At 38.5% G+C, this 27,685-nt stretch overlaps 1 protein-coding gene across 1 annotated transcript in view; it reads left to right on the top strand.

Annotated features, from left to right (window-relative positions):
* Positions 1-7,634: 7,634 nt before the first annotated feature.
* The window catches only part of ENPP3 (ectonucleotide pyrophosphatase/phosphodiesterase 3), a 76,605-nt gene continuing 56,554 nt past the window's right edge, over positions 7,635-27,685 (top strand). Inside the window, exons 1-5 of the mRNA XM_012736623.2 lie at positions 7,635-7,803; positions 13,190-13,265; positions 19,184-19,306; positions 21,069-21,194; positions 24,641-24,701. Of these exons, the coding sequence (XP_012592077.1) occupies positions 7,726-7,803; positions 13,190-13,265; positions 19,184-19,306; positions 21,069-21,194; positions 24,641-24,701 (464 nt within the window). The 5' untranslated portion in view covers positions 7,635-7,725. The remainder of the gene's footprint in view (positions 7,804-13,189; positions 13,266-19,183; positions 19,307-21,068; positions 21,195-24,640; positions 24,702-27,685) is intronic.

Genomic DNA, 27,685 nt, shown 5'->3' with positions numbered 1-27,685 from the left:
CTTCCCAGTGGTGTCTCCTTCCTCCTCCTATAAACAACCATGATCTTGACTCTTGGGTCAATCATTCTCTTGATTTTCTTTATATTTTTATCCAACTATATATGTATCTCTCATTACAAAAGCTGACTAGCAAGCACAAAGCTAGATGTGTAAGATAAAAAGTACATTACCCCTGCCAGTAAAAATCTTCCTAGAAGCAAAAGCTGAATAAAGTCCTTGGATCAGAGTCTGGCTTTGGCTTCCTGAAGGGTTTACAAGGGCCTCTTCTGGGAAAGTCAGTGAGAAAGATCATGGGGCTGTATTTCTGGAAAACACAGAGCTCACCACCTTCTGGGCATCCTTCACAGCTCTAGTAGGAGCCAAGTACTGGATAGCTAGCCCAAATATGGTCACTGGGAGTGGGCTACCTTGTGTTTTATTGTTTATTAATCTAAGGCAGCCTGCCTCCAAGTTCCAGGGGCTCTATTGTAGGATGAAATGAAAGGTCTACCCTTAGCTGTCCTAAGCAGCAGGACCCAGAGAGGACAGGAAGCATTTCATCAGAACATGGTCAAGATGAGTGACATTTCATGCTTGGGATGCAAAGGCAGTGCAATGGCACTGAGCATCTTGATCATGTGTCTGTCTCCTAAGTTCCTCTTCTCCAATCTGGACTGGTTGCTTTCTACATCTGTCCACATCTGTCATTGCCCATTTGCCTTTGCCTTCCTTCTGTTTTAATTCTGGGTTGTTGTTGCTTTGATCTGGTATTGGATTGCCTGTTTCCTGTACACCATGTCTTCCACCTTCCTAGTTATTTCTCTTGCTTTAGTGTAAACCCTCTACCAATAACTTTTTGGGAAAGGGTATACAGTAAAAATTGTGAAACTTTGCATGTCTGCAAAATTCTTGTTCTACTCTCATATTTGGGCAATAGTATGGGCTGTATATGAAATTCTCGGTTGAAAATAATTTTCTTTGAAGGCATTATTCCACTGTCCCATTGCTTCTACTTCAGGTATTGAGAAGTCCTTAAGGCCTTTTGATTCTTGAGGCAATTGCATGTAACTTATTTTCTCTTGCCAGAGCTTGGGAATTCTATTTTACCATAGGTAGTGTTCTGAAACCGCACTACAAAGTTTCTTGGTGACTGTCTATTTCCCATCCATTACCCTAGGCAGTCAATAGCCCTTTAATCTTGAACCTCATGACCTTCAGTTCTAGGAAATTTTCTTGGATTATTTCATTGGTGGTTTTCCCCTCCATTTTCTTGATTCTGTCTTTCTAGGGCTTTTATTATTTGATATAACGATCCACTTGTATTACATTCTTAATTTCTGCTACCATGTATCTGATATTCAAAAGTTCTTATTTTCCTTGAAGATTCCTTTTTTGCTTGTTTTCTGAGGTTTTTCCTTATATTTTTATCAACATTAATGATAGTTTTTCAAGATTTTTCTTTCTCTGCATATTCTCTGTTATCTCCAAGTAACTTTTTGTCATTTATTATGGTTTCTTTTGTCCTTGTTATAGATTTTCCTTAGAAGTCTGAGAATCCTTCCTTCTCTGATCATAATTTAGAGTAGGGGATGAAAGACCCAATTGGAAACTCCTAGCAGGTGGGCAGAGCTTGTCAACTTTGAACATCATCATAGGATGGCCTGGAGGCATTGTTTCTTGGGGAATCCCTAAAGTTGGTATCTTCAAGTCTTTTCTGTTAGGCTGATCTGCATCACCCAAAAAGAAACCGCCAATCTCCTACAAGCAGGTAAAGTTCTGGCTGACTGCCAAACTTCCAGGAGCCAAACAAAACAAGAAGCCTGGGTTCTCAGCTTTCTGTATTCTGAGTCTTATATCACTGCTGTTTACAGTATGTTACTCATGGCAGCCTGAGCACACTAACATAGGTATCTTTCTAAATTCCCTTACTTAGAAAAATTTATTATTTCCTCCTCTATTCCCCTGGTACTTTATTAATACCAGGGGAATATCAAATATAACACTATGTTATATAGTAAACTACTATATTATGGTTTAAAATACCTGTTTCTTCTACTACATTAAAGTTTATCTCTTTAGAATAGATACAGAAACTGAACATGCTTGCATTTCCTAACACCTGCCACAAGTCTGGGTCTTGGTGGTGCTCAGTTGTTATTTGATATTCTGGATTACACAAAAGCATCCAAAAATGACTTTATTTTATGGGCAAGGCTTCCTCTCAGGTAATAGCTATTTCTGGAATGGCAGGTATAGCAAAGCATTATTAAGTTATACCTAGTAAGGTTGCCATAATTTATAACTATTTGCTTCACTAGGCATTTATGTGTGTGGGCTTAGATCTCCAATGTTATTTTCTGAAACCATTAAATAATGTATTCAGCAAGTCTTCATTGAATGTCTTCTAGGTGCTGGCCATTGTGCTAGACAGAAAAACAAGATGGCAAGCCCAGTTGACCTAGTCCCTGCCCCCATGGAGCTGACATGCCAGAGAGGGTTTCCAGGTTTTGGAAATAGCTCATGCAAGGTTCCAGAAAAGTAGATAGTATATGACCTGTACCTTCTGTTTCATGGCCTAGCACTGTGGAGCTGCTCTCCCAGCCTCAGAGGGCTCTGGTAGCATGGTGATTTTAGGATGTCTCTTCCGGAGATATCTCTACAAGGTGAGCCATCCATGGGGTCCTCATGAAGGTGCTAAAAACAAGAAGAGCCTACAAAAACCTGGAAAATCTTTGGAAACCAAATTATTTCTGAGTTTTGAAATGAACAAGACATAGCTTCTAGAAATCCAACACTATGAGGGCAGATTTCTGCACTTGAGGCAGAGTAGGAGAAGCACTCCTCCAGCACCCAGAGATGACTTTAGAAATGCTGTTCGTTCAGTAGAAATCAATTGCAATGCTACAGGAGTCATCACATCAGGTTTCCTGTTTTAGAATTGTTTATAAATGTTCATCTGTGTGGATTAGTAATGAGATTTTACTTATTGCATTCTGAAAATATCTTTTCACACATTTGAGTACCGCCAAACACTGAAATCAATGCACAATCATTGATTCTACTTTGTCACAGTCATTGTTTGGATGTGTAGTAACCCAGCCATTTTACTTATATTTCAGTTCCAGGAACTGGGGTTCCATATTCCATGCTGAGGTTTTTGCCTTATCTCTTTGTGTGTACCATTGTGTCTTGGGCCTGGTTTGGCATTGCTGACACCATTCTCACCTAAACAGTTAGTTCTAAACTCAGCTCCAATATTGAATGTCCAGGATTGGATGTCAAGTTCTTTTTTCCCTGAAGATTCCTTTTTTGCTTGTGGACAGCCTATCTGGTTAGCTTCCTGCTTGCTTTACATACTTATCAATGTCTCTGTAATTTGTTCTGCCTTTTTGTCATGCTGGCCCTCTATGAAATTGATCACCTGCCCAGCTATGTCTGTTGTTATGTTATTATTTGAGGTCTTCCTTCCTTGATGGATTCCTTCTTCCTCCTCTGTTGGACCTGGACCTAGTCTCTGCCTCACCTTGGCCACACCTCCTCTGAGTGTCTGGTTTCTCTGGATTCTCTCAGTCTGGCTTGTCCACTTGCTACCCAAGCTCTAGCGCTGGGATCAGGAAGGGCAGGTTGCTGAGACTTAAGGAAGCTGATGCTGGAAGCCCTCTGGGGCTTTCCTGAGACAACAAGTGGCCATTGTGCTAGACAGCAAAACAAGATGGCAAGCCCAATTGACCTAGCCCCTGCCCCCATGGAGCTGACATGCTCTTTGATTTCTCTTTGACATGCTCTTTGTGATTTCTAAAATCACATTTTCTGTGATTTTAGACAATTTCTCAGAATTTTGAAGACACTAGGACCTTCTAAAATGTGAAGAGTGTTTATGATTTAGATTGGTAAAGGATGTAATGGCAGCTGCCTCTCAGAGTGCAAGTGTTCTAGGCCATTAAGCATTAGAATATGCAGAGAGAAGCTTTAAGAACCAAGAAGGTACAGACTGTTCTGAAGTTGAAAGGGAAAAGAATAGGAAGGCTTCCAAGCTCCAGTTAACTTAGAAAGGGTAAGTTCAGATCAAGGTGACACAGGCAGTCTATTCCAAAGTCTAAGTGGCACAGAAGGTGCAGATTTGGCTGGTGTCCAGCGATCAGGTAAGCTCTTAGAAAGAAGTTTCTAAAATTTGAGAGACTCCAGAGAGATTGGGGTTTAGGGTTCAGTTATGGGAATTGCTATCACAGAAAATATGACCAACAGCTAGGCAATGCCAACATCTTTACTATACCTACTGTAATTTACACAGGTACATTCCCTGAGGTTTACTCACCTCAGGACCTGAAGGACTAAGAAATGTCTCCACTATAAAATCCCAAATTTATTGACTTAGAGATAATCTAATAATCTCTAATAATTCTTTAAAGTGAAGAATTTAATGTTCAGAGTTATTAACTTGTAAGTGACAGAACCAAGACATTATCAGAAGCCTCCTGACTTCCTCATCTAGTGGTTTCTTTTTCCCCACCTCCCTGTTTTTCAGGGTTGAATGGGGAAGGGGGATGAGGGTGAAAGAAGAGAGGAAAGAAGTTCTGGCAGTGTGAGAGGAAATGATTCACTTAGGAAAGATATGGAGCCAGAGGCAGTGGTACCCTGGCATACAAAACTGGTATAGAACCAAGTCACATCCTGGAGAGTACCAGGAATCAGCATCTGAAAGTGCGACTGGGGTATCAGAACCAGGTGAATATTCTGGAGTCCAGGTATATAAGTTACCTTCACAAATATCAAGACAAAGATTTTAAAATTAAGAAACTAGTCAGAAACCAAGAGTGTAAATCCTGGTAGTCCAATACGGTGAGAGATCAGATACGAAGCAAAGTCTTAAAAACAAGGAATGTGAAATGATGTTCAAAGAGTATATAAGGTAGGGTTCTCCAGAGAAATAGAATCAGGAGAGAGAGGGGGAGGAAGAGGGGAGGGAAAGAGGGAGAGAGAGGTTTGTGTCAAGGAATTGGCTCATTTGATTGTGGGGGGGTGGCATGTCCAAGATCCGTGGCACAGGGCAGGCTGGCAGGCTGGCAACTTAGGCTAGTGCTGCTGTCTTCAGGCAGAATTTCTTCTCTAGGAAACCTGTTTTTGCTCTTAAAGACTTCGACTGACTGGGTGAGGCCCATTCACATCATCAAAGATAATGTTCTTTTTTAAAAGTCAGCCACTTATAATCGTAACCACATCTACAAAATGTCACCACAGCAATGCCCTAGCTTAGTGTTTGATTAAGTAACTGGATACTACAGCCTAGCCAAGCTGACACATGAAACTAAGCACCACGGAAGGGAAGAAAAGTAGCAGCCCGGGGGAACAGAGTTAAGGCAGAGTAGATAGAACACCACTTATAAATGCAAACCCGCAATCAGAAACCCATAAAAATTAAAGGCACATAATCAATGATTAGGTAAAAAACATAGATACTAGGGATCTCCTAATTTTTGAGACAAATTGTGATGTGGGCTTGATCTTTCTTTTATGAAATCAGTTAAGCTACAACAGCAAAACACTGAAGCTGGGACCTGGTGGCATCTCACTTCTGAGATATCAGTAACTAAGAGAATTTTATGCAAGCGACCAAGCCCCTTGGGTGGGTCTTTTGAAATTTGAAAATTTGATTAGAATACTTAGGGAATATTTGCATAAAAGAAGTTAAAAGTAAAGTACTTAGACTGATCTTCATTACATATGAATCACTTGGAGGGATATTTACAAAATACTTCTGCCTTAGGCCAAACTACAGAAGATAATTCAAATAAAGTGGAGCCTGGGCTTTGGAATTAAAAAAACAAACAAACAAGAAAAAACTTCTCTGGGTGCTTCTACATTCATTCAGGGTGGAAAACCACATGCTAAAATTATTCAAAATTGTTTTTGTTTGTTTCTGATTTATAAAGACCTTGTAGTCCATGAAGTTCCTGGAAATATTTCTGCAAGCCCGTAGATTTTATGATCTTGTGGCATCTTCCAGTTCTAAAACTAACTCCTTCTGTCTCAGCAACTAATGCCAATGTCTCCACTGGTTAGGCCCATGGGGGAATTGGCGCAGTGGGTGAATACTGGGCCAAGCGGGTGATGGAGAAGCCTGGCACAAATCCTCAAATCCACAAATAAAAGGAAATGTGGCCCTCACGATGCAGACTTTTTCTTAAGGGAGTGGACTTCAGTAACAAAAAAAGAGATTTGGATGTGATTTTCAGGAATATTCTTAACATTTAGGAGTCATTGTCTATTAGGATAGATTCTTTTCATATTTTTTTCCACTGCCTTTAGTGTTGGAAGAGTTTAGTTAAAGTAGTGTTTGCCAAAGGATGTACCATAGCCTACAGAATGTTTATATTCTTTACATTAGAGATGGTTTCTCAAGCTACATTTGACCAAGCAGGTTATCTTAGGACTAATGTTCTGTGGAACCACACTTTGAGAATCACTGGCTTAGGGTCCCTGAAACTGGAATAACTTAATGCCCATCGTTTGCTATAACTCTCTTTGGCCACACTATTATCAATTTAGCTTCTTTCATCATAATCCTCTAGCCCCTTCTCAGCACGGAGTATATATATTAGGAAGTCTCAGTCCATATAAATAAGAAAACAGTGAATTTAAATTGATTAGTGAAAATTGCCTTGGATTTGGGGAGTTAGAAAACTTAGGTTCCAGTTCTAGTAAGTAGGTAACATTGGACAAGTAAGTCATGTAGCTTAATTTAATTAATCAGGGCCTTAATTAATTCACCTAAAAACAAGACTACAGTGTTTATAAAGGATGTTGTTATGTTGGACATGAGATAATATATACAAAAACAAACATCTTAAATTGTGAACACTGTAGAATGCAAGACATACTTACCACAGATTTGAAATATTCAACCTCACTTAAGAATATATAGACATATATAAAATAAAAAACTATAATTGCCACAGAATTAAGTACTTTATATTTGTTCAGTAGAGTCTCAGAATTCCTGTTGTAGTCAAAGTACTTTTTTTTTGAGACAGAGTCTCACTTTATTGCCAGGGTAGAGTGCAGTGGTATGATCATCAATCATAGTTCACTGAAGCCTCCAACTACTGTCTTCAAGTGATCCTCCTGCCTCAGCCTCCCAAGTAGCTGGGATTATAGGTGAGTGCCATGATGCCTGGCTAAGTTTTCTATTTTTAGTAGAGTCAGGGTCTCACTCTTGCTCAGGCTGATCTCCGAACTCCTGAGCTCAAGCAATCTTCCTGCTTCTGCCTCCCAGAGTGCTAGGATTATAGGAATGAACTACTGTGCCCAGCCTCAAGGCACATTTTTGAATTGTTGGTTTTCAACTCTGATATGAAGTTTACATAACAAATAGAAACTTCCTGGAATTTCTGTAACAAAGCTTTGTGTTTGGGGTTATTTTTAAAGATAATAAATGATCAGATTGTATTAAAATTTGATTATTGAATTATTCTCATTACATATATCTTGATTAGCATTTAGTATACATTGAGGGGGGTAAGAACAGTTGTCTACAATATGCTAGGCATGAACTTTAATCTTTTGACACTATTACGATTACAGCACTTTTCCTCTCTCTAGATTGCTCAATCACTAAGAGCTGTGATCTTCGCAGCCATTTAAAAGTCAGGCACGGCCATGTAACTCACAGTTTGTCTTTGCCAGACTCTAGAAAGGGAGGAGCACTACTCCATTCTGATTAAACAGCTCTGTGCAACTGCCGGAACAATGGAATCAATGCTGACTTTGTCAACAGAAGAACCTGTTAAAAAGAACACTCTTAGGAAATACAAAATAATTTGTGCTGTAAGTATAGTTCTTAATTTTAGTCTTTCTAGCTTTGTGACAAATGTTGAAAGTGTATGATTCCCCATTTAGATTTCTTTGTGTTGCTACTTAAATGTAAAATTTTCAGTAATTATATTCAGTTTTATCCTTTATGACAATTGTAATGCAAATTAATATTTCAATCATGTTTTACAATAAATTTGAGTAACAATAAATTAATATTTGATTAATCTAAAAAGTTGAAATGCATGACAAAACATTTTGCAGCATTGATTTTTGGGGTTTTTGGTGTGATTATAATTACCTTCCAATTCACTTTTTTTTTTTTTTTTGAGTCTCACTTTTTTTTTTTTTTGAGTCTCACTTTGTTGCCCAGGCTAGAGTGAGTGCCCTGGCGTCAGCCAAAGTCACAGCAACCTCAAACTCCTGGGCTCAAGCAATCCTGCTTGCCTCAGCCTCCCAAGTAGCTGGGACTACAGGCATGCGCCACCATGCCTGGCTAATTTTTTCTATATATATTAGTTGGTCAATTAATTTCTTTCTATTTATAGTAGAGATGGGGGCTGGCTGTTGCTCAGGATGGTTTCAAACTTCTGACCTCGAGCTATCTGCCCGCCTCGGCCTCCCAGAGTGCTAGGATTACAGGCGTGAGCCACTGCACCCAGCCTCAATTTTTTTTTTGAGACAGAGTCTTGCTTTGTTGCCCAGGCTAGAGTAAGTGCCATGGCGTCAGCCTAGCTCACAGCAACCTCAAATTCCTGGGCTCAAGCAATCCTGCTGCCTCAGCCTCCCGAGTAGCTGGGACTACAGGCACGTGCCACCATGCCCAGCTAATTTTTTCTGTATGTATTAGTTGGCCAATTAATTTCTTTCAATTTATAGTAGAGACGGGGTCTCGCTCTTGCTCAGGCTGGTTTCGAACTCCTGACCTCGAGCAATCTGCCCGCCTCGGCCTCCCATAGTGCTAGGATTACAGGTGTGAGCCACCGTGCCCGGTCACACTTTTTTTTTTAAACAGAGTCTCTTCTTGGTCACCCTGGCTAGAGTGCCGTGGTATGATCATAGCTCACTGCAATCTCCCACTTCTGGGCTCAAGTGATGGTCTTGCCTCAGCCTCCCGAGTAGCTGGGACTACAGGCGAGCACACGACACCTGGCTAATTTTTCTATTTTTTATAGAGATAAGAGTCTCGTTGATGCTCAGGCTGGTCTTGAATTTCTAAGCTCAAACGATACTTCAGCCTCAGCCTCCCAGAGTGCTAGGATTACAGGCAGGAGCCACCACACCTGGCCACAGTGCACTTTTTTATTGCATGAATATTTTAAAACCAGAGAGTGAGAAATTGAAATCATTGTATTTTATATTCTTTGCCGAACAGTTGGTTTTATTCTATTTTACTTCACTCCTAGAGATAGTCTCTTTTGCCTATTTTCTCTTTCTTGTCATTTTATGTTGCAAGATCTCCCCTGCTATACCCCTTACCCAACCCCACCTCCCCCAAAAGAAAACAAAAGCTTTTTTATTTTTTTTTATTTTTTTTTTTTATTTTATTTTTTTTTTTTTTGAGACAGAGTCTCGCTTTGTTGTCCAGGCTAGAGTGAGTGCCATGGCGTCAGCCTCGCTCACAGCAACCTCAAACTCCTGGGCTCAAGCGATCCTCCTGCCTCAGCCTCCCCAAGTAGCTGGGACTACAGGCATGCGCCACCATGCCCGGCTAATTTTTTTCTATATATATTAGTTGGCCAATTAATTTCTTTGTATTTATAATAGAGACGGGGTCTCGCTCTTGCTCAGGCTGGTTTCGAACTCCCGACCTCGAGCAATCCGCCCGCCTCAGCAATCCGCCCGCCTCAGCCTCCCAGAGAGCTAGGATTACAGGCGTGAGCCACCGCGCCCGGCTACAAAAGCTTTTTTAAATTTTATTTTATTACTTTCTCTTTTCCTTTCACCATCAAACTTTGGGGAAAAGGGAGGCTGTCTCCACTGCCAGGGTTTTCTCTTCACCCAATGATTACTTGTGCTGTTTGTTTCTACTGTGCTTAAGTACCACCCACTCCCCACCACCAAAGTTAATTCTCTCCCTGTCCTTCCTCTGCTTAGCCCTAAAAATAATTATGGATGTTATTGAGTGTTTTCTCACTTTGGATTATTCTCTTCCCTTGCTTCCACCATGAGTGTCATAGAAATTCTTATTTGTAGGACTTTTCTCCTTATCTGCATTCTTGGCCAGTTAGTCTTTCTTCTCAATGCAAATTATGACATAAGCTTATCCAAATAAGGATCTTTCCTTTGGCAAGTTCATCGTAAGCCCTAGCTCTGATATTTTGCTGAGTTTCTTTCATACAATTTCTTTTTTTTTAAATTATTTTTTAGATATTTATTTTATTTTATTTATTTTATTTTAGAGACAGGCTGGTCTCAAACTCCTGGCCAAATGATCCTCCTGCCTCAGCCTTCTGAGTATGTGGGACTACAGGCACATGCCACTGGGCCCAGCCTGCCACCCAATTTCAAATGCCTGCTTCCTGGCTCCCCACACAGTACCTCAAGCCAAAACCAATTGCATTATTTTTTCATCTATCTTGTTTCATCTTTTTCCTAAATTGCCTACCTTAATGTCTCCATCATTCTCTCTGTCTCTCTAGTTGTTTTAAGGAGTAAATGAAACAATATATGCAAGCATTGAGCCCAATTAACAAAGTAAACTTTCTTTTGTTTTTTGGTTTATTTTTTTTTAGCATATTATGGGGGTGCAAGTGTTAAGGTTACATATATTGCCCATGTCCCCCTTCCCCCCTCGAGTAAGAGCTTCAAGCGTGTCCATCCCCCAAATGTTGCACATCTTACTTTCAATGTATACTATTTACTCTTTATCCTTCTGGGAATTTTAGAGAGCTCTTGATCATTCTTATGCTGCATAGTATGTTTATCCTACTTTATCAATTCAGGAAATGATAAAATCCTTGGAGGCAAAATTTGTGCATCATTTATTTCCCTTCTTTGAATCCTTCTAGTGATTGTTTTAAGTACATATAATGAAGTTCAATATTTCTAAATCATTGTTTAAAAAATACCCTAATGTTTTCAAATTTGGACTAAAGTTTCATTTCAGAAATGTAAAGGTATCTACTATGTTTTGTTTTGTTTTTTTGAGACAGAGTCTCGCTCTGTTGCCCAGGCTAGAGTGCCATAGCATCAGCCTAGCTCACGGCAGCCTCAAACTCCTGGGTTCAAGCAATCTTCCCGCCTCAGCATCCTGAGTAGCTGGGACTACAGTTGTGCATCACCATGCCCAGCTAATTTTTTCTGTATATATTTAGTTGTACGGCTAATTTCTTTCTATATTTTTAGTAGAGTCAAGGTCTCACTCTTGCTCAGGCTAGTCTCGAACTCCTGACCTCGAGTGATCCTCCCACCTTAGCCTTATCTAGCCAAACTAAAACCAAAGGTTGAGGTCTCAGTGATTTTTGGAGTCCAAAGTATCCTTCCCACTTTATGCACAGCACAAGATAGTTTAAGATACATGTGCACCCCAATATCCAGAAACTTCTTCAGAATTACACATTTAGAATAAATGATTATAAGAGATTAAAAATGCACCTCTTACTCTTAAGGAGCTTACAGAATAATGCAGAGAGCAAGCCATAAATTTGTGGAACAAATACAAAATCATGAAGAGATGGATTCAAAGGTTAAATATTAGAGATAGATGATGTCAATTTTTCCAGCAAGTTTGAACAGTGAAAGTATCAAAGATAAGATACAAACCAAAATATATTAATTTTTAAGTCTACGATACATGAGGTTTACCATGAGGCATTCCCAGTGTTGCTTGGCTGTTTTGTAGTGATCCTAGTTTTGGTTGCCTGTGGCTTGAGAGCACTAGGACAAGGGACTAGCTGCTCATGGTGTTATTTAATAAGTGTTTAAATTCACTTTCTACTCTCCAATCTTTCCACTAAATGAATCCGTACTGAAATCTGTGACCTTTGGGCTAATTTTGAGAGCTCATGTGACAACTGTTTGCCCAGTATTTTAGCACATTTTCCCAATCACTGAATTCACGTCCATTGTAAAAGTTAGGTGTGTTCATTTTCCAGCTGACTCTCAGAATGAAAACAAACTTTCCAAAAATCAGTAGTTTATGTAGTAGCTCTTAATTATCTAAGCAAATTTTGAGGTTACAGCTTTTTCTTTTGTCAAAGTTACTGTATGTATATGGCTTTTTTTTTTTTTTTTTTTTTTTTGAGATGCAGTCTCATTCTGTCACCTGGCTAGAGTGCCAGGGTGTCAGCCTAGCTCACAGCAACCTCAAACTCCTGGGCTCAAGCGATTCTCTTGCCTCAGTCTCCCCTGTAGTTGGAATTACAGGCATGCACCACCACACCCAGATAATTTTTTGTTTCTATTTTTAGTTGCCTGGCTAATTTTTCTATTTTTAGTAGAGACTGGGTCTTGCTCTTGCTCAGGCTGGTCTCAAACTCCTGAGCTCAAGTGATCCTCCTGCCTCAGCTTCCCAGAGTGCTAGGATTACAGACGTGAGCCACTGCACCCAGCCTATTTATGTTTCAAGCTAAAACAAAGGTTATTGCAAAATACTTTCCTAAGTAATTTCTGTGTCTGTTTCCATTCTTTCTGACAATATATAGTATTCAAGACTGATCTTTCAGCATGCTTATCTTTGGACTTTATGGATGGGGAAAGAGGGAAGTGAGAAGAATTTCCTTCAATTATATCATAGTTTAGTCTAATCATAGCATAAAGTTCACTGCACCAAAGAGCTTTGTCAGCACAGTGCTAATGAATGACACAAACAATCTTTGGTCAGGCAGTTTCCAAGTTACTCTAAATCATTTGTATATGAGCTGAAGATACAAAGCAGATAGCTTGCCAGTTAATTATTTGGACACTATATTTTTTACTTATATTAAATATTCTCATTATCCTCTGATAGAGTAGGGGAGGAAAAAGCCAACTCTGCTCCCTAGGAATGAGGCAGTTAAGGATTTCACAGTCCTAGAAAGTTCTTTGATAGATGATCTCCGAACAGGTGTCTCATTAAAAAAGAAAAAATGGGCAAACAAAGTGGTTTTGTGGTTTTAATTCTTACTTCAACTCAATTTGGGGTTAAGCTCATTGCATTTGAATAGTGAATGTATTTGAATTTGAAGATCTGTAATAAATCGCATTTTAAAGTTCTTCCCAAACCTCCTCTCTTATTTTCAGACATTAAATAACACATGTCTATCATTGTTGAATCTGGGATCTCACATAACTAGCTTGCTGTAGGTACTTAGAGAACGTACTCAGAGAGGCTGGTTATTTGTATCTTTGTGTATATATATATATATATATTTTTTTTTTTTTTTTAATTGTAAAGGTTACTTTTCCTTTTTTGCAATAGGTTCTTCTTGCTTTGTTGGTGATTGTGTCGCTTGCATTAGGTCTGGGACTTGGACTCAGGAAACCAGAAAATCAAGGTATAACCCTCAGCATTTTCTCAAAACATTCTCTTATTTTTTCTTTCTCCTGGCTTTAATCTATTAAAACTTATCTCCCTCCCTAAGGCTCCTCTCTTCTGGATGCAGTCCTCTCCTTCTGGGCGTCTCTCTTTCCCACACCCCACTTATCAGGAGACCACAACTGTGGTTGGCATTTTCCACGTCATTTCTGGACTTTCCTCTTTTACTCTTATACAAACACCCCTGCTCCTTTGAGATTCATTATCCTTCCAGTATTTTCCCTTACCCTTCCTCACCTTTGTAGAGGACTTTGACAGCTGGATCACAGACTTTCCATCTCAGCTCCTACTGTAATCAGCGTCTGATGACAAAGTGTCCAGGCCTTGAAAGTCTTGGTTGCACCACTCCCATGACCTTCTGCCACCACTCTGCACCTTGATACCACGCTAATATTGTTCCGTCTCTGAAATCTCACTATTTCTTGGGTAGGTAGCGCCAGAAACTTTAAAAGTAATGCAAAACAAGAGCTTCAAAATGTTTTTTTTGTCTTAAGAAGCAAAGAAAAATAGGAGAAACATGCCTCAAAACATACAAACACTTCTACATCCCTTTTGCCATATCCCATATGAGTAGTATGACTAGTAATATACTATATAAAAGTGACTATATAATAGGATTTCCTGCAATCTTTTTATATATTGTTTTGATGCTTTTGCTAAGGTGAAATATGAGGCCAGTTGCTAGGTGATCCATGGCTCTTTTCAATTTGACTGATGACTTCTGGTTTGACTCCAGTGGGAAAAGTCTGATCCCTTCCTCATTAGGAAGACTCTTGGTGAGATTAACTGGCAGTTTTCCAGACATGTTTTCACAGAAGAAACACTGAGATCCTCTGGTATAGCCTGGGAACACAGCAGATCTGAAAAGGTGAACATTAGCTAGAAAATTCCTCTCTGTCACTCGCTATTATGTTTCTGAGTCTTGGTGTAAGTCCAGATCCAGTGAATGTTGGCAGGCCATGCTGCGGGTATCATTCTGATGTTAGTGCACACAAATGGGCATCATGTTTTGGCTATTTTAAGTTGCAAATCACATAACTTGATTGCAAAAGGCACACCTAATCTCTGAAAAAAAACCCCAAAAAAACAACCTTCTATTGTTCCAGCTCGTCTGCTCACTCCTTTATTTATTTATTTTTCTTTAGTATACCTCCTGGCTGGCTTCCCGCAGTTCATTTTTCTTATTCTCTTCCTTTCACCTCAATCAGTCCTATGTGGCATCATTTCCTTCTCTCTCCCACCCAGTTTTGGTATTTAGCTCCAGCCCCTTTTATGCCAGCACCCTTGTCATTTTCATCTCTATTACTCGTTGTTCTGTACCTCTGTTCTCCTAAACCCCAACCTTGGACCATTCTCATCATTCTCCACTTCAGTTAACCCACCATCTATAGGATATATATATTTTTTTCTTTTTCTTTTCTTCTTCTTCTTCTTCTTCTTTTTTTTTTTTTTTGAGACAGGGTCTTGCTCTGTTGACCAGGATAGAGTGCAGTGGCATGATCACAACTCACACCCCTGGGCTCAAGCGATCCTCCTGCCTCAGCCTCCCAAGTAGCTGGGACTACAGGCACATACCACCATGCCTGGCTAATTTTTCTATTTTAAGTAGAGACAGGGTCTCACTTTTACTCAGGCTGGTCTCAAACTCCTGAGCTCAAGCAATCCTCCTGCCTCAGCCTCCCAGAGTGCTAGGATTACTGGCCTAAGTCATCACACCTGGCCCTTGTGTTTCTTTTAAATCTCTTTTTTCTTGTTTCACTTCCTTATTTGTTAAAGAACATCCTTGGTAGCTTCCTAAAATAGAATGTATGAGAAAAATAATGTGAGTCCTTGCCTATCTAAAGATGTCTTTATTTTCCTAATCTAACATTTGACAGTTGGCTAGATAGTGAATTTTAAGATGAAAATAATTTTTTTCTAGAAATTGGAAAACATTACTTCCCTATCTTACAGCATCCAGTGTTGCTTTTAGGAAATTTTATACCATTCCGATTGGTGATTCTTTGTAGATTTTCAAGATCTCATAACCTTATTGGTTTCTTACCACGAGTTTTGTCCTGGCAAACTTGATAGGCAACTTTATAATAATTTATGCACTTCAGTTCTGGCAAATTGTATGATATGATTTCTTTAATAACATCATCTCCATTTTCTTTCTTTTTTTTCACTTTTAAGCACTAGCTCCCTGTTTTAGGATCAGCAATGTTGCGGATGAGTCTTCCTATATGTAGTATTGCTAAACCAAAATAAATTTATATTTTTTTAAAAAATAAGATCAATTGATTTGTTCCCTTAATTACATCTTCAAAATCCCTTTGTTGTGTAAGATGACAAATTCACAGTGCCAGAGGACATGAAATCTTCTTGCAGACCATAATTCTGCCTACCACACCCCTCTATTGAATTTTTTATTACTTCTCTCATATTTTTATTTCTAAGGGCACCCTGAATGTTACTTCTTTTTTTTTTTTAATTTTAGCTTTCTTTCTTATTGTATGGATATAGTATCTTCTCTCTTTTTTTCTGATGATCTCAATAATGTGTATGTCTGTGTGTCTGTGTTTTCACTCTTCTTCTCACTGCATTATTTTTTTTTTCAATCAAGTTTTTCTTCGACGTTGTTTGTTTTGGTTTTTGGCTCTCATGTTGGATGCTATCCTCAAATGTCTGGTGACCATCTGTTCCTTTTCAGAGTAAGACTTGTTGGTCCTTTTGCTAGCTTGCTCTAAGTCTGTTTTCTCTGTGATGAAAGCCACTCCCAATTCCTGCAGATTCTGAGCCTCCTAGTCTGGGGTGGAGGCAGGGTGGGCAGTCACTGCTCCACATTCGGACTTCAATTCCTCTACATTTAGGGTTGTGCCTGTCTCTCTTCCCCCCATCTAATGGTACCTGGTGTCTCCAAGTCCAAGACCTCTCTCTAGGGTTCTGGGGAAAAGTCACCGGGCTTTTATCTTTCCCGGGACTCCCTCCTCTTAGGCATCTATTAATAGTTGTTGCTTCCTTCATTCTGTTATTTCTGTCTTTCAAATTTTTTTTCCTAAATCCCATCTTCTATTATTCCATTTAAAGTGTTTATGTCTTTTTAAAAACTATTTTCCCTTATTCTTTTTGTGACATCTTTGTGGGATTTGGGGAGACTGAGAAGGTAAATGAGATTACTCAACCAGCTACATTTAATGAGAAAACTGTATACTATTCTGTAATTTGCTTTCTAGAAATAATAACAGATACAACTTATTTAAAATAACTTATACTGGCATCCAAAAATGCCTATGATGTTATTTTATGTAGATCTATATAATAATTTAATATACCCTCTCTTTAATGTATGTTAAGATTGTTTCACTTTTACAAATATTTTTGCAATTATAGATAAGACTGTGGAGAACATTTCTGAATGTAGATCTTTGTGTTCCTTTAGGATAGAGTCTAGAAGTAAAATAACTGAAATCAAAGAGTATGAAGTGTTTTTATTAATAAAAAATTTTAAACACATACAAAAGTAAAAATACTGGTTGAATAAATGTTCATGTATTCATCACCCTGCTGTATCAATTCATGACCAATCTTGTTTTATTTGGACCTTTATCCACTAACTCGTCTCCATATTATTTTGAAGCAAATGCCTGACATCATTTTATTTCCATAAGCATTTCAGTGTATATTTCTAAAACAGGACTTTTTTTTAAAAAGCGTACTATAATATTGGACATAAATATTTTAAAGAAAATGTCCTCCACTTTGTAGACAGACTTTTGAAATTATTAATATCTTGAATAGGTAATATAATCCTATTGTTCATTCAAGAGTTTCTTTCATTACTGTCCTATACAAACCACGTTTCCCTCCTTAGAGGTAACTAAGATTATTATCACATTATTATATATTCTTCTAGGGATTTTATGCAGATAATAGCAATGTTACGTTTGTGTTTTTTTTTTTTTTTTTTTTTTGAGACAGAGTCTCGCTTTGTTGCCCAGGCTAGAGTGAGTGCCGTGGCGTCAGCCTAGCTCACAGCAACCTCAAACTCCTGGGCTCGAGCGATCCTCCTGCCTCAGCCTCCCGAGTAGCTGGGACTACAGGCATGCGCCACTATGCCCGGCTAATTTTATATATATATCAGTTGGCCAATTAATTTCTTTCTATTTATAGTAGAGACGGGGTCTCGCTCTTGCTCAGGCTGGTTTTGAACTCCTGACCTTGAGCAATCCGCCCGCCTCGGCCTCCCAAGAGCTAGGATTACAGGCGTGAGCCACAGCGCCCGGCCACGTTTGTGTTTTTATGAGCTCATTTTTCCTTTCTTTTTTTCTATACCTTTTCTATCTTTCTTTTTTTTAAATTCACATTTTATTTTATGTTGTCATATAACCTTCCTGAAAGACTTTGTGAATTTATACTACCAAAACCAGTAAATCTCATTGATGTGATTGCTAGTGACAAAGCACTATTTTTTTATATGTTCACTAACCTTTTATACTAGTACTTTGAAAATAATCTGAGTCTTCCGTATTATATCCTTTAAGATCAAACTACCAGTAGGATGAGTTCTGGAGATTTATTACTTTGAGAGCTATTGCTTTCAATGCCTTTTATATCAGTCCTTATCTTCTTTAATCTTTTTGGTACATTTTGAAAATGAGTATCCTAATGTACTTTTCTTAACCACTTAACTCCTGAGACATTTATATTTTGTTAAGCCCTTAAAATTAATTTTTTGTATATAATGTTAGGCAAGAATACTAAGAGACTCACTCCTCTTCCTCATATAGCTGACAACTTGTCCCATTACCATATAATATTCACTACTGCTTTGTAGTTACCACTTTTTTTAAAAAAACCAAACACTTATTAACATAAAGTCTCTATAAACATATCTGCATTCTTTTTCATTTTATCCTTAATACCTAGCACAGTACCTGAAACTTAATGATGTTAAAATAAATATACATAGAATCAATTAATTAATTTAAAACCATGCATAGTTTTCAAGGGATGAGGACAAAGTATGTGTAGTTGAATTCCCCAAACACATTCTGTGCCCTCTTTGCCTTCGAGTGACTCCTGTAGAATACAAAGAAGAAAGCAAGTATCATAAGGGAATTAAGGATAATAGTCAGGAAGAATACATAGCAAGGGGAAATTACACGTAGCTGGGCACACACTCCTTGCACAGTAAAAACCATAATATTCCCATTGCTTATTATCACTAATATGCTGATGACTCCAAACTTTTAGTTTATCTCTCTGTTGTCTGAGCTTCTGACCCAAATAGTCAGACTCCCTCCTAGATATGTATTTGCTAGGATATCTAGAAAACTGAACTTCCCTTCTCTCAGGAAGGGAAGTTTAGGTTAGCATCTCCTGCTTGGCCCAAGAGTTTCCATTCCCGCCCTATTCCCCTTCACCTATCAGCTGGAATGAGTTTCTAAAACACACATCTGCTTACTCATTAATGGCTTCCCATGACCAAAGGTTAGGCTTCAAGCTTCTTAGTATGGCGTATGCACCATTTCTCTCACCAGCCCATCTTGACCTTTGAACTCTACCCCTTAGCCATCATGACCTGTCTGCCGTTCTCTAGATTTGCCTTTCTAAGCTTCACTGATTTTTGAAATCCTGATCCCCATCCCAAGATTCAATAGGGTCCTCAAAGCCTCTTGCTAGTTTTGTCCTTTCTCCATGTGCTCCTATGTCCTCCTCGCCTGTGTCAGTGTCTCACTATTTATCACACTGCACTGGCGGATCATGCAGCACCATAAGAAGCCTCTATTTGTCTGTCCTAGTCTGTGCTAAGTACTTCTGTGTGCTCCCACCATCCAGGTATGAGACAGTGGATAACTCCTAAATGTTGGTTTCCTTATTTCCTCTACTCTACAGGCAGCTGCAGGAAGAAATGCTTTGATTCATCTTACAGCGGACTAGAGGGCTGTCGCTGTGATGTGGGATGCAAAGACCGAGGGGATTGCTGCTGGGATTTTGCAGACACCTGCGTGCAATCAAGTATGAATTCTGAGAATAAGTTTATGAGCATGTTGGTTGTGCTATCATTAATGCATGCCCAAATTTTCACCTACACACTTTGTGTTTTAGTTTCCCAGGGCTGTTAAAACAGAGTACCACAAACTGGGTGGCTTAAACAACAGAAATTCACAGTCTCACAATTCTAGAGGCTAGAAGTCCAACATCTAGGTATTGCCAGGGTTGGGTTCTTCTGAAGGCTATGAGGTAGAATCCATTGCATACCTCTTTCCTAGCTTCTGGGGGGCTGCTGGCAATCTTTGTCTTGTGGAAGGAAAATCTAAACTCTGCCTTAACCTTCGTATAATCTGTGTCTTTCCACGTAGTCTTCTTCTGTGTGTATCTGTGTCCAAATTTCCCCTTTTTATAAGAACACCAGTCATGCTGGATTAAGGCTAACCCTAATGACCTCATTTTACATGAATATCTGCAAGTGATTTGGATGTGACCATTTACAAATAAGGTCACATTCACAGGGAATGGGGATTAAGGCTTCAATGTCTTTTTAGGGGACACAATTCAACCCATAACACCTTTCTATGGGGTCTTATTATCATTTCCCCTTTTATAGAGATAAATGCAGAGTTCACACTTTATTTAACTGAGGTTGAGGGATAATAGACTACATTAAATGAAATGCTGTATAATTACATACATTTCAATGGAGTTTTATAATGGCTTAATTTAACATCTTATTTCATTTCATTTCAGTGGTTCTCAAACTTTATAGTGCATAAGACTCCCTTGGAAAGCTGGTGATTCTTGGTCATTCTCCACAGAGCACAGCTCAGAAACATTGTTTTCTAGGTGGAAGAGACAGCTCGCAATGTTGAATTCTCTAAGTAATCAGGGAAGGGGGAGATTGTCTAGTGGTTGGAGGAGAGTGAAGAGTAGAGCAATAGAATTTCTTACATTTTATTCTCTGAAAAGAGCAAGAGGAAGGGGATAACCAAATATAGTTAGAGATCTGCGTTCCCTTTCCTTAATCTCCAAAGATTCTTTCTAAGTAAATAAATGCTAGAAATGAAGAACTCTATGCACAGCCCGAGCACACTGCAGTCACCTATCCCACTTGTTTGTCTAAGCACAGGGCTGATGTTTACTTTAGTCACCGTTTCTTAGCAGGTGGTAGTGGGCACAGCCTTCCTCCAGGCTCTTGCTGCTTTTAGCAATGGGATTTGTTTAAACTGATCTCATTCTAAGCCTGAGAGAACCTCAGAGACAGAGGTGGGAGCAGCTCTGCTACTTCTGTCATTGTCCACTGGGAGGGACCCTGACCTGCCTACATTCTCACTGCATACATGACTATGCTCTTGTTACTTCTGTTGTCACTGTCTCTTCCTTGCTGTTTTTCCTTAGACAAGGCTGGGTAAAGGTATTTTTTGGTGGCAATAATCAGTCAGGGCTAGTGATTCTGCACCGTGGGGAGCTTCTGCCCTGGGATGGGAAAGGACCAGTGTTCAGAGCTTCTCCAAACTCACACTGTACCTGCTAGGTAGACTGAAGTTGCAGCTTATAAAGCTGCATTTCTCTCTGCCACCTATGCCAATGCAGAAAAGTGGTATGTCACCCCTCATTTGGCATTATGTACTTTTATTTACTAATGCAAATATTAAAAAACCATGAATTCAACTGTTACAATAATAGAGAAAGAAATGCATGGAAGTCATATCTTATGTATTGGATACTTATCTTACTATTGGAAATGTATAAATGCTGAGCAATGAATTGTGTTATTTCACAGCTCAAATATGGACATGCAATAAATTTCGTTGTGGGGAGACCAGATTAGAGTCCAGCCTTTGCTCGTGTTCAGATGACTGTTTGCAGAGAAAAGACTGCTGTGCTAACTATAAGAGCATTTGCCAAGGTAAGCAGAAGGATGTTGACTCATTTGCCCCTGCAAGTTCAGTGGAACTCTGTAAGTTTACTAGGCTGCAAAAATTAAAACAAGTCAGAGACTCTTTAGATACTCCATACAGAAAAAAAGATCAAATGTGTTTATTGTGGGAGGAAGTGTGGTTTGTACACTATAGAGTAAGGAAGCTCATAGCATACATATAGAAAAGAAAAGAGAGCCTGAAGTCCCATATTTGTCTGTAAGGCAAGGTCTTTTCCAACCTAGTGATCATGCTAGACGTGCTTGTGGTTTGAGACCCAGAATGGCCAATCCTAAAGCTAAAACATGGCAAAAGAGGTTATCAAGTTCAAATATTAGCCTATTAAGTCAATGTGGTTATTTTTAAAACAAATGTGTTCTTAAAGGATAAATGGCTAGGGGCGCTCAAGAAGTTAATGCAGAATCAAGATTAGAATTCAGGTTATTCGAGGCCTTATTCCACTTGCTCACCCATTCATAAGTGATGTGAATTTTTTTAAAATCACCAATTCCTCAGGATTTCTGATGAAATTTATGAAAGATGCACATATATACATATAGCTACAAAATTTCCTCAAATTATCAACTCTTTTTCATAACACCACACCCAATTGAGTTGACACTGACCAAAAAAAAAATAGAGATTAAGCTGAATTCTGATTTTTAAAATAAGAAGAAAATGTTATAGCAGAAATATTAATTATAATCTACTAGTAGAAAATGTTTTGTGCTAATAGAAAAATCTCTTTTTATGCAAAACATAATTAAAAATCACTTAAAAAGGTTGTCAGAAAAGACTGAACAATTATTTAAAATAATAATTGTTCAATGCGTAATAGTGAATGCTGTATCATTAAAAAAATTCCTCTAAATTCATAAAGGCAAGTATAGGACATAGTCTGCTTCTTCGTCTAAGTTCACTTAGAGGTACTACCTCTGACCTCTATATTCTTTCTTTTTTTTGCAATTTTCCAATTTTATGAATCTTTACTTTTTATCTTGTTGGAGTTCAGAAACTGATGTGCTCAAATATGGTGCTAGTACATGCTGAACTGATAAAGGAACCTCAAAGTGTCTTTGACCTCCACTCCTCCCTCGCTCTGTCTTCCAAAGCATAGGATGATGTTCTCTGAAGTTTCCTTATTTGCCTAAAGTCTAGACCTACCAAAGAAGAAAACAATTACCTCTGGTCCCTTCCCTGAGCTTTCATTAACTGTACCCATATTGCAGGAAGGAAGACTAACATCTGTCAACAAACCTGGAAAGAATTTTGTCACAAATCATTGCCTGTTCTTTGAGCCCAGCACACTTTGTCCCAGACCTTTGTATGTTCTTCAAGCCCATTGCATTCTCCCTACTAATCCTGTATTGCCCCTCAACAGAATTCCTCTTCTCCTCCCTCCCCTATCCTGTTTTGCCAGGATCCATGTCTCCATTCTTTCTGTAACCTCAAGATGGTAAATATGCTTCTGCACCCCATGGGGGATTGGATCTCTGTTCTGAAGGCATAAAACTATGATCAAATAAATCTATATGCCTTTCCTCCAATCAACCAGCATTTTTTGAGTTGATTTTTGAGCAAACCTTCAGAGGGCAAAGGGGAAGCTTTCCCTTGCCCCTGACAATCTCAAGACTGATTCTTAGGTCATGTGGTAAATTTTTCTATTGTATTTATCGCATAGTAGTGCCTCAATTTAACAGAAACAAAAGTAGTCGTTATAAGCAGTGTTGAAGTGTTGGTTTACTCTGATGAAATAAATGTAATCATTTCAGTTTATTATATTTTTTAAAAAATATAAACGTTTTCTCACTTTGAGAGTTCAACACTTTAAATTTTAAAACGTTAAATGACTTTTGTCTGAATTGTATGTTCAGAGAGTAATTTGAGAGAATTTGAATCGTTTTATGCAAGAAACCAGCTATTTACTGTTATCTTTTAAGTTTAGACTTTTGTAAAATGTTGTGATAAATTTCTACCATACACAGAGGTAGAGAGAGTAACTTGATGTTGTAAATGTTGAGTTGTAAAATGAACGACAGTGAACTAGATAAAGATACATACCCCTTGGTTATTAAATAATTCATATGTGAATTTTTAGATAATTCCCAGCATGACATAGAAATGATCTAGTGATCAGGGCTCCTTTTGCCTATTTCCAAGTTTTAGACATTTTTCCCCTTAACAAAATATACTCTTCATTGCCCCTAACCTCTCTCTCCGAATTTTAGATTGTTTCAAAGCAAATTCAAGAGTTAGTATCATTCACCTGTAAATATTTTCAAAATGCATCTAAAAAGGAAAAGAATTCAACAAAATTACAATACCATTCATACATCTAAAAAATCATCAATAATTATTTAGTCATCAATATCCAGTGTTCAAATTTTTCTAAAAGACTGAAGCAAGATCCAAATAGATTTTATATATTGCAACTGCCTGATATAGTTCAAGTCCTTTAAAAGTACATTCTCCCTTCCTCTTTTTCCCCCTTTGTCATTTTTTTGTTGTTGTTGTTGAAGAAATGGGGTTATTTGTCCTATAGAGTTTTCCAGTCTGGGTTTTGCTAATGATGCAACCTCTTTGATATATGAATTTTGTCATCCTTTGTATTTTCTGCAAATTAGTGCTTAGAGCCAGAGGACTGTTAAGATTTAGGTGTAATTTCTTTATTTATTTTTTGCAAGTATACTTTGTAGGTGATGGTGTCACTTTTCATCAAGAGGCCTATCAGGTCTGCTGATGTCTCTTTTGGGGGATGTTAGCCATGGATAATCATTGCCTAGATCCATTAGGGGTTGCAAACAGTGACATTCATATTCTGTTATTTCTACTTCATTAATTATCTGGAGTGTTCTATAAAGAGAAGCATCCATGAAGCAAGAATTTTTTTGTTACAATTTTAAACATTTGTTAAATTTCTTCCATTTGATATTGGTTATTGGTTATTTCTTTTCTTTTTTTTTAAGCAGCAAGACCAGATTTATAGGAGGAGGTTATTTCTTTTTTTGATGCTTTCTTTTCTCTTTTCTTTAAACTGTATCTCTATATTTATTAAACCCATTTATTCTAGCAGCTGGGAAAATACTGTCCTTTAGGGAAAAAAACATTATGAAGAAGGAGGAGGAGGAGGAGGAGAGGAGGAGGAAGAAGAAGATGAAATAGAAATAATTAATGTCCCTTTTTAGCCAAAGAACTCATCTGTGTTTTCTTGGTAAAGATTGCCATCCTGTATTCAGTTAGTGTAGATTACTTGTCTCTGCAAGTCACTCAAGGGACTGCCCTTGTCTACTAGTGAAACAGCACTTAATGTGCACTGGAAGAATTTGGTCATCAGAGTAACAGGAATTATGCAGTTCAGGAAGATCATGTCTGATGAACACTTGCTTCTCTTAGCTGTGGTGCAGCAGTATGAAGATTTCCTTCTTATGCTTTTCAGGAGAAACCCCATGGGTGGAAGAAGACTGTGACACAGCCCAGCAATCTCAGTGTCCAAAAGGGTGAGAATAAATAATACGGGGATTTTTATCCTCCTTTCACAGGGGGCCACGGGAATGTAGCTGAGAGGAAGGGGTTTTCTTCACTCTATTTATATCACCTAAAAGAATATTTAACAAAAGATTGGATTTCTTGTGTCTTCAAAGTCCTAATGGACTTTGGTTTCTTTTGTTTTTTACAAAGCACTTTTATATTAATTTATTACATTCATGTCTTAGAACAATGACTTAAAAATTGGTAGGAGTATTGGATACTTGGATAACTAACACTCCCAATGTTCTATAGTCAGGACTGGAATTTAGATTGAAATTACTCCTTCCAGAACTCTCTTCAACTCACATCCTGGTGCCTCAAATTTCTTCTTATGAAGGGAGGGAAGATGTTTTTTCCGTGGAAGGCCTCACAATGAAAGGAGAACCTTGAAGGGTGGTTGAAAAGGGCTTTGTCAGGGGCCACAGGTGATATACATGTGAGGTGACACCCCTACCCTGTGTCTCCTCCACACGGTCATGACAACTGCTCACCCAACTTTGCCCAGACCTAGAAATGTGCCCCATATCCCCTCAGAGCCAGCATGGAGTCCCCTTTCTTCCATCCCCAACTCTGCCCTTAACACATTTCTGGGCCAACCAGTGGGAGGATGGTGATGAGGTGAACAAAAGAGAAAGGAACACCTGATTTTAGGAGGAATTGGTGGAAGCTTTTTAAAGATGATAATCTTATTTAAAAATTGTATGTAGATGATGTGATTGGGTTTGTACCATGCTACTTCAGTTTGTAGCTCAGATCCAGCTGCCCTCTTCAGCAGCTTTTAGGTGGAAGAGCAAAGGATTTAGAATAAAAAGAAGACTTGAGTTTGAGTCTTGAGTTTGCCTGTTGACTTTGCACTTAGTCACGTCTCTGAGCTCCATCTATAAAATATGAATAAAAAAAACAATGATCTCAGGTTCAGAAGATTTCATGGGAGAATTAAATGATCTAAAGATAGGGGAAATGCTTGATAAGTTATAAAACAGTAGGTTAATTTTAGTTCTAGTGCATGACATAGAGTAGATACTCAAAAAATTATAAATATTTTTCTAGTGGGAATTTCCTTTGGTGGCTTATTTTATTAAATGAACCTAATATTTGAACTTATTAAGGTGTACCCAGAACCAAACAGCCTAGACTCAGATGGCCTTTTCTCATGGTTCAAATTACACTGACAATTCACCTCTGACAAAAGCATAATAATAATAGCTAACATTTATATAGTTCTTTCTATGTACCAATATGTGCTTTACGCAATAGTCATCTTATATATTACTCCTTATAAAAGCCCTTTTGAAGGAGGCCCTATTATCTCCATTCCCATCTTACAAATGATGAAATGGAGGCTCAAAGCTGTGAAGTCACTTGTCCAAGGTTACTCTGCTAGTGATTGCTGGAGGCAGGAAGCAAACCCAGGCAGGAAGGCCCCAGAGTCTCTGTGGCATGGCACCCTCGCAAGTCAGAGCCTGGGCTTGTGCCACTGTGCAATTGACCAGAAGAAGGGTGAAGGAGTGGAATATGGGAAGAATTGTTTGTGGCTCCAAGACTCGCCCTCTGGTTGATCATTGGGAGGAGAGACATTAGATGAACAGGAAGGTTTTCACTAAAGTCCTTGTAAAGAACTTCAGCAAACCTAGATGACTGAGCCTAAGTGATTAAGTGATTAGTTGGAAGGGTCTACTCCAGCCTGGCAAGTCACTTGTCCACCTGAGGATCTGAGAGCTGGAGCAGAGTAATAGAGAAACTACGGGACTGGTTTGGTAACCCTGAAGCAAGATAGACCAGAAAGGAAGCTGGTGAGGAAAGGGATGGTGGTAGTAAACGGGACACTGACCATCATCCCATTTAGGCCACTGGAGTAATTTCGCCCATGTGCTCTGTCCCTGCATGACAAATGTACAATGATGATCCTGCCCACTATTAATAATATTTGCTGGCAACAATTTTAGTGGCTGGATATCCTCTTGCTAGGCATTTAAGCCTAGTATTTTCGTTTGTTTGTTTTACTATTTTGCTAGTCATCATAGTATAGTAAGAAGTGTGTACTGTTAGACAGATGAGGGCCAATAGTCTAGCTCTGTCCCTACTAGCAGCGGGACACCTTGAATAAGTTACCTGATCCTCTCTACCTGTCTCATTTGTAAGCAAGAGATGACATCAGCACCTGGTTGTTAGATATTTTTGCTAATGCTAACATGAAATAATAAATATGAGATGACAATTTTTGGCATATAGCAAACTCTTATTCAAACTTCATCGTAGGCAGTAGAAATAATGTTGATGCAATGTTCAATCTCATTAGAAATCAAAGAAATAAAAATAAAAAGAAGACACAATTTTTATTCCATGAAATAATCAGTACACCACAATTCATATAAAGTACCAGCCACCTGTCATGCTTATGGAAGTACTATACAAATTGACATAGAGTGATAGACTGTAAGGAAAGAATTGGGACAAAGTATTTCAGTCTCCTTTGAAAGTTTGTCCTTAGGCCAGAAAATCTGATCTTCAGGAATTTATCCAGGGTATTTTAGTTATAATAATGTTCATGACAGCAGAGTGTAAAATGTACTATGGAGCTCTATGGGAGCTAGCTTGGAGAGGCAGGGAGGCCACTAAGTATTAAGAAATGGGTGTACTGGATCTTTTGATCTCACTCTTCATCCCATACATGGCTGATCTTGTTTTTAAGTTGTGATGTTATCTTGATGGCATATTTATGAACATACATTTTTAAATCAGAATTATGCTAATGATTTTATAAAAAAAAGAAGTATTTCTAATGCAAATTGCACTAGGCCACTTTGATTTCTTGATGAATTTTCTGCACATTGCAGTTGAAACCATCCCAATTTTCCATTTTTATTTTCAAATTGAGGTATACTGTAGTTCACACACATTGAATTGCTTGTATCCTAAGTGTCTGGCAGGCATAATGAGATGTAGAAATTCA

This window comes from Microcebus murinus, chromosome 5, assembly GCF_040939455.1.
Source record: "Microcebus murinus isolate Inina chromosome 5, M.murinus_Inina_mat1.0, whole genome shotgun sequence".
Lineage (NCBI taxonomy): Eukaryota > Metazoa > Chordata > Mammalia > Primates > Cheirogaleidae > Microcebus > Microcebus murinus.
The sequence above is the reverse complement of the archived record's forward strand: the minus strand, read 5'-3'. Positions and strand labels throughout refer to the sequence as shown.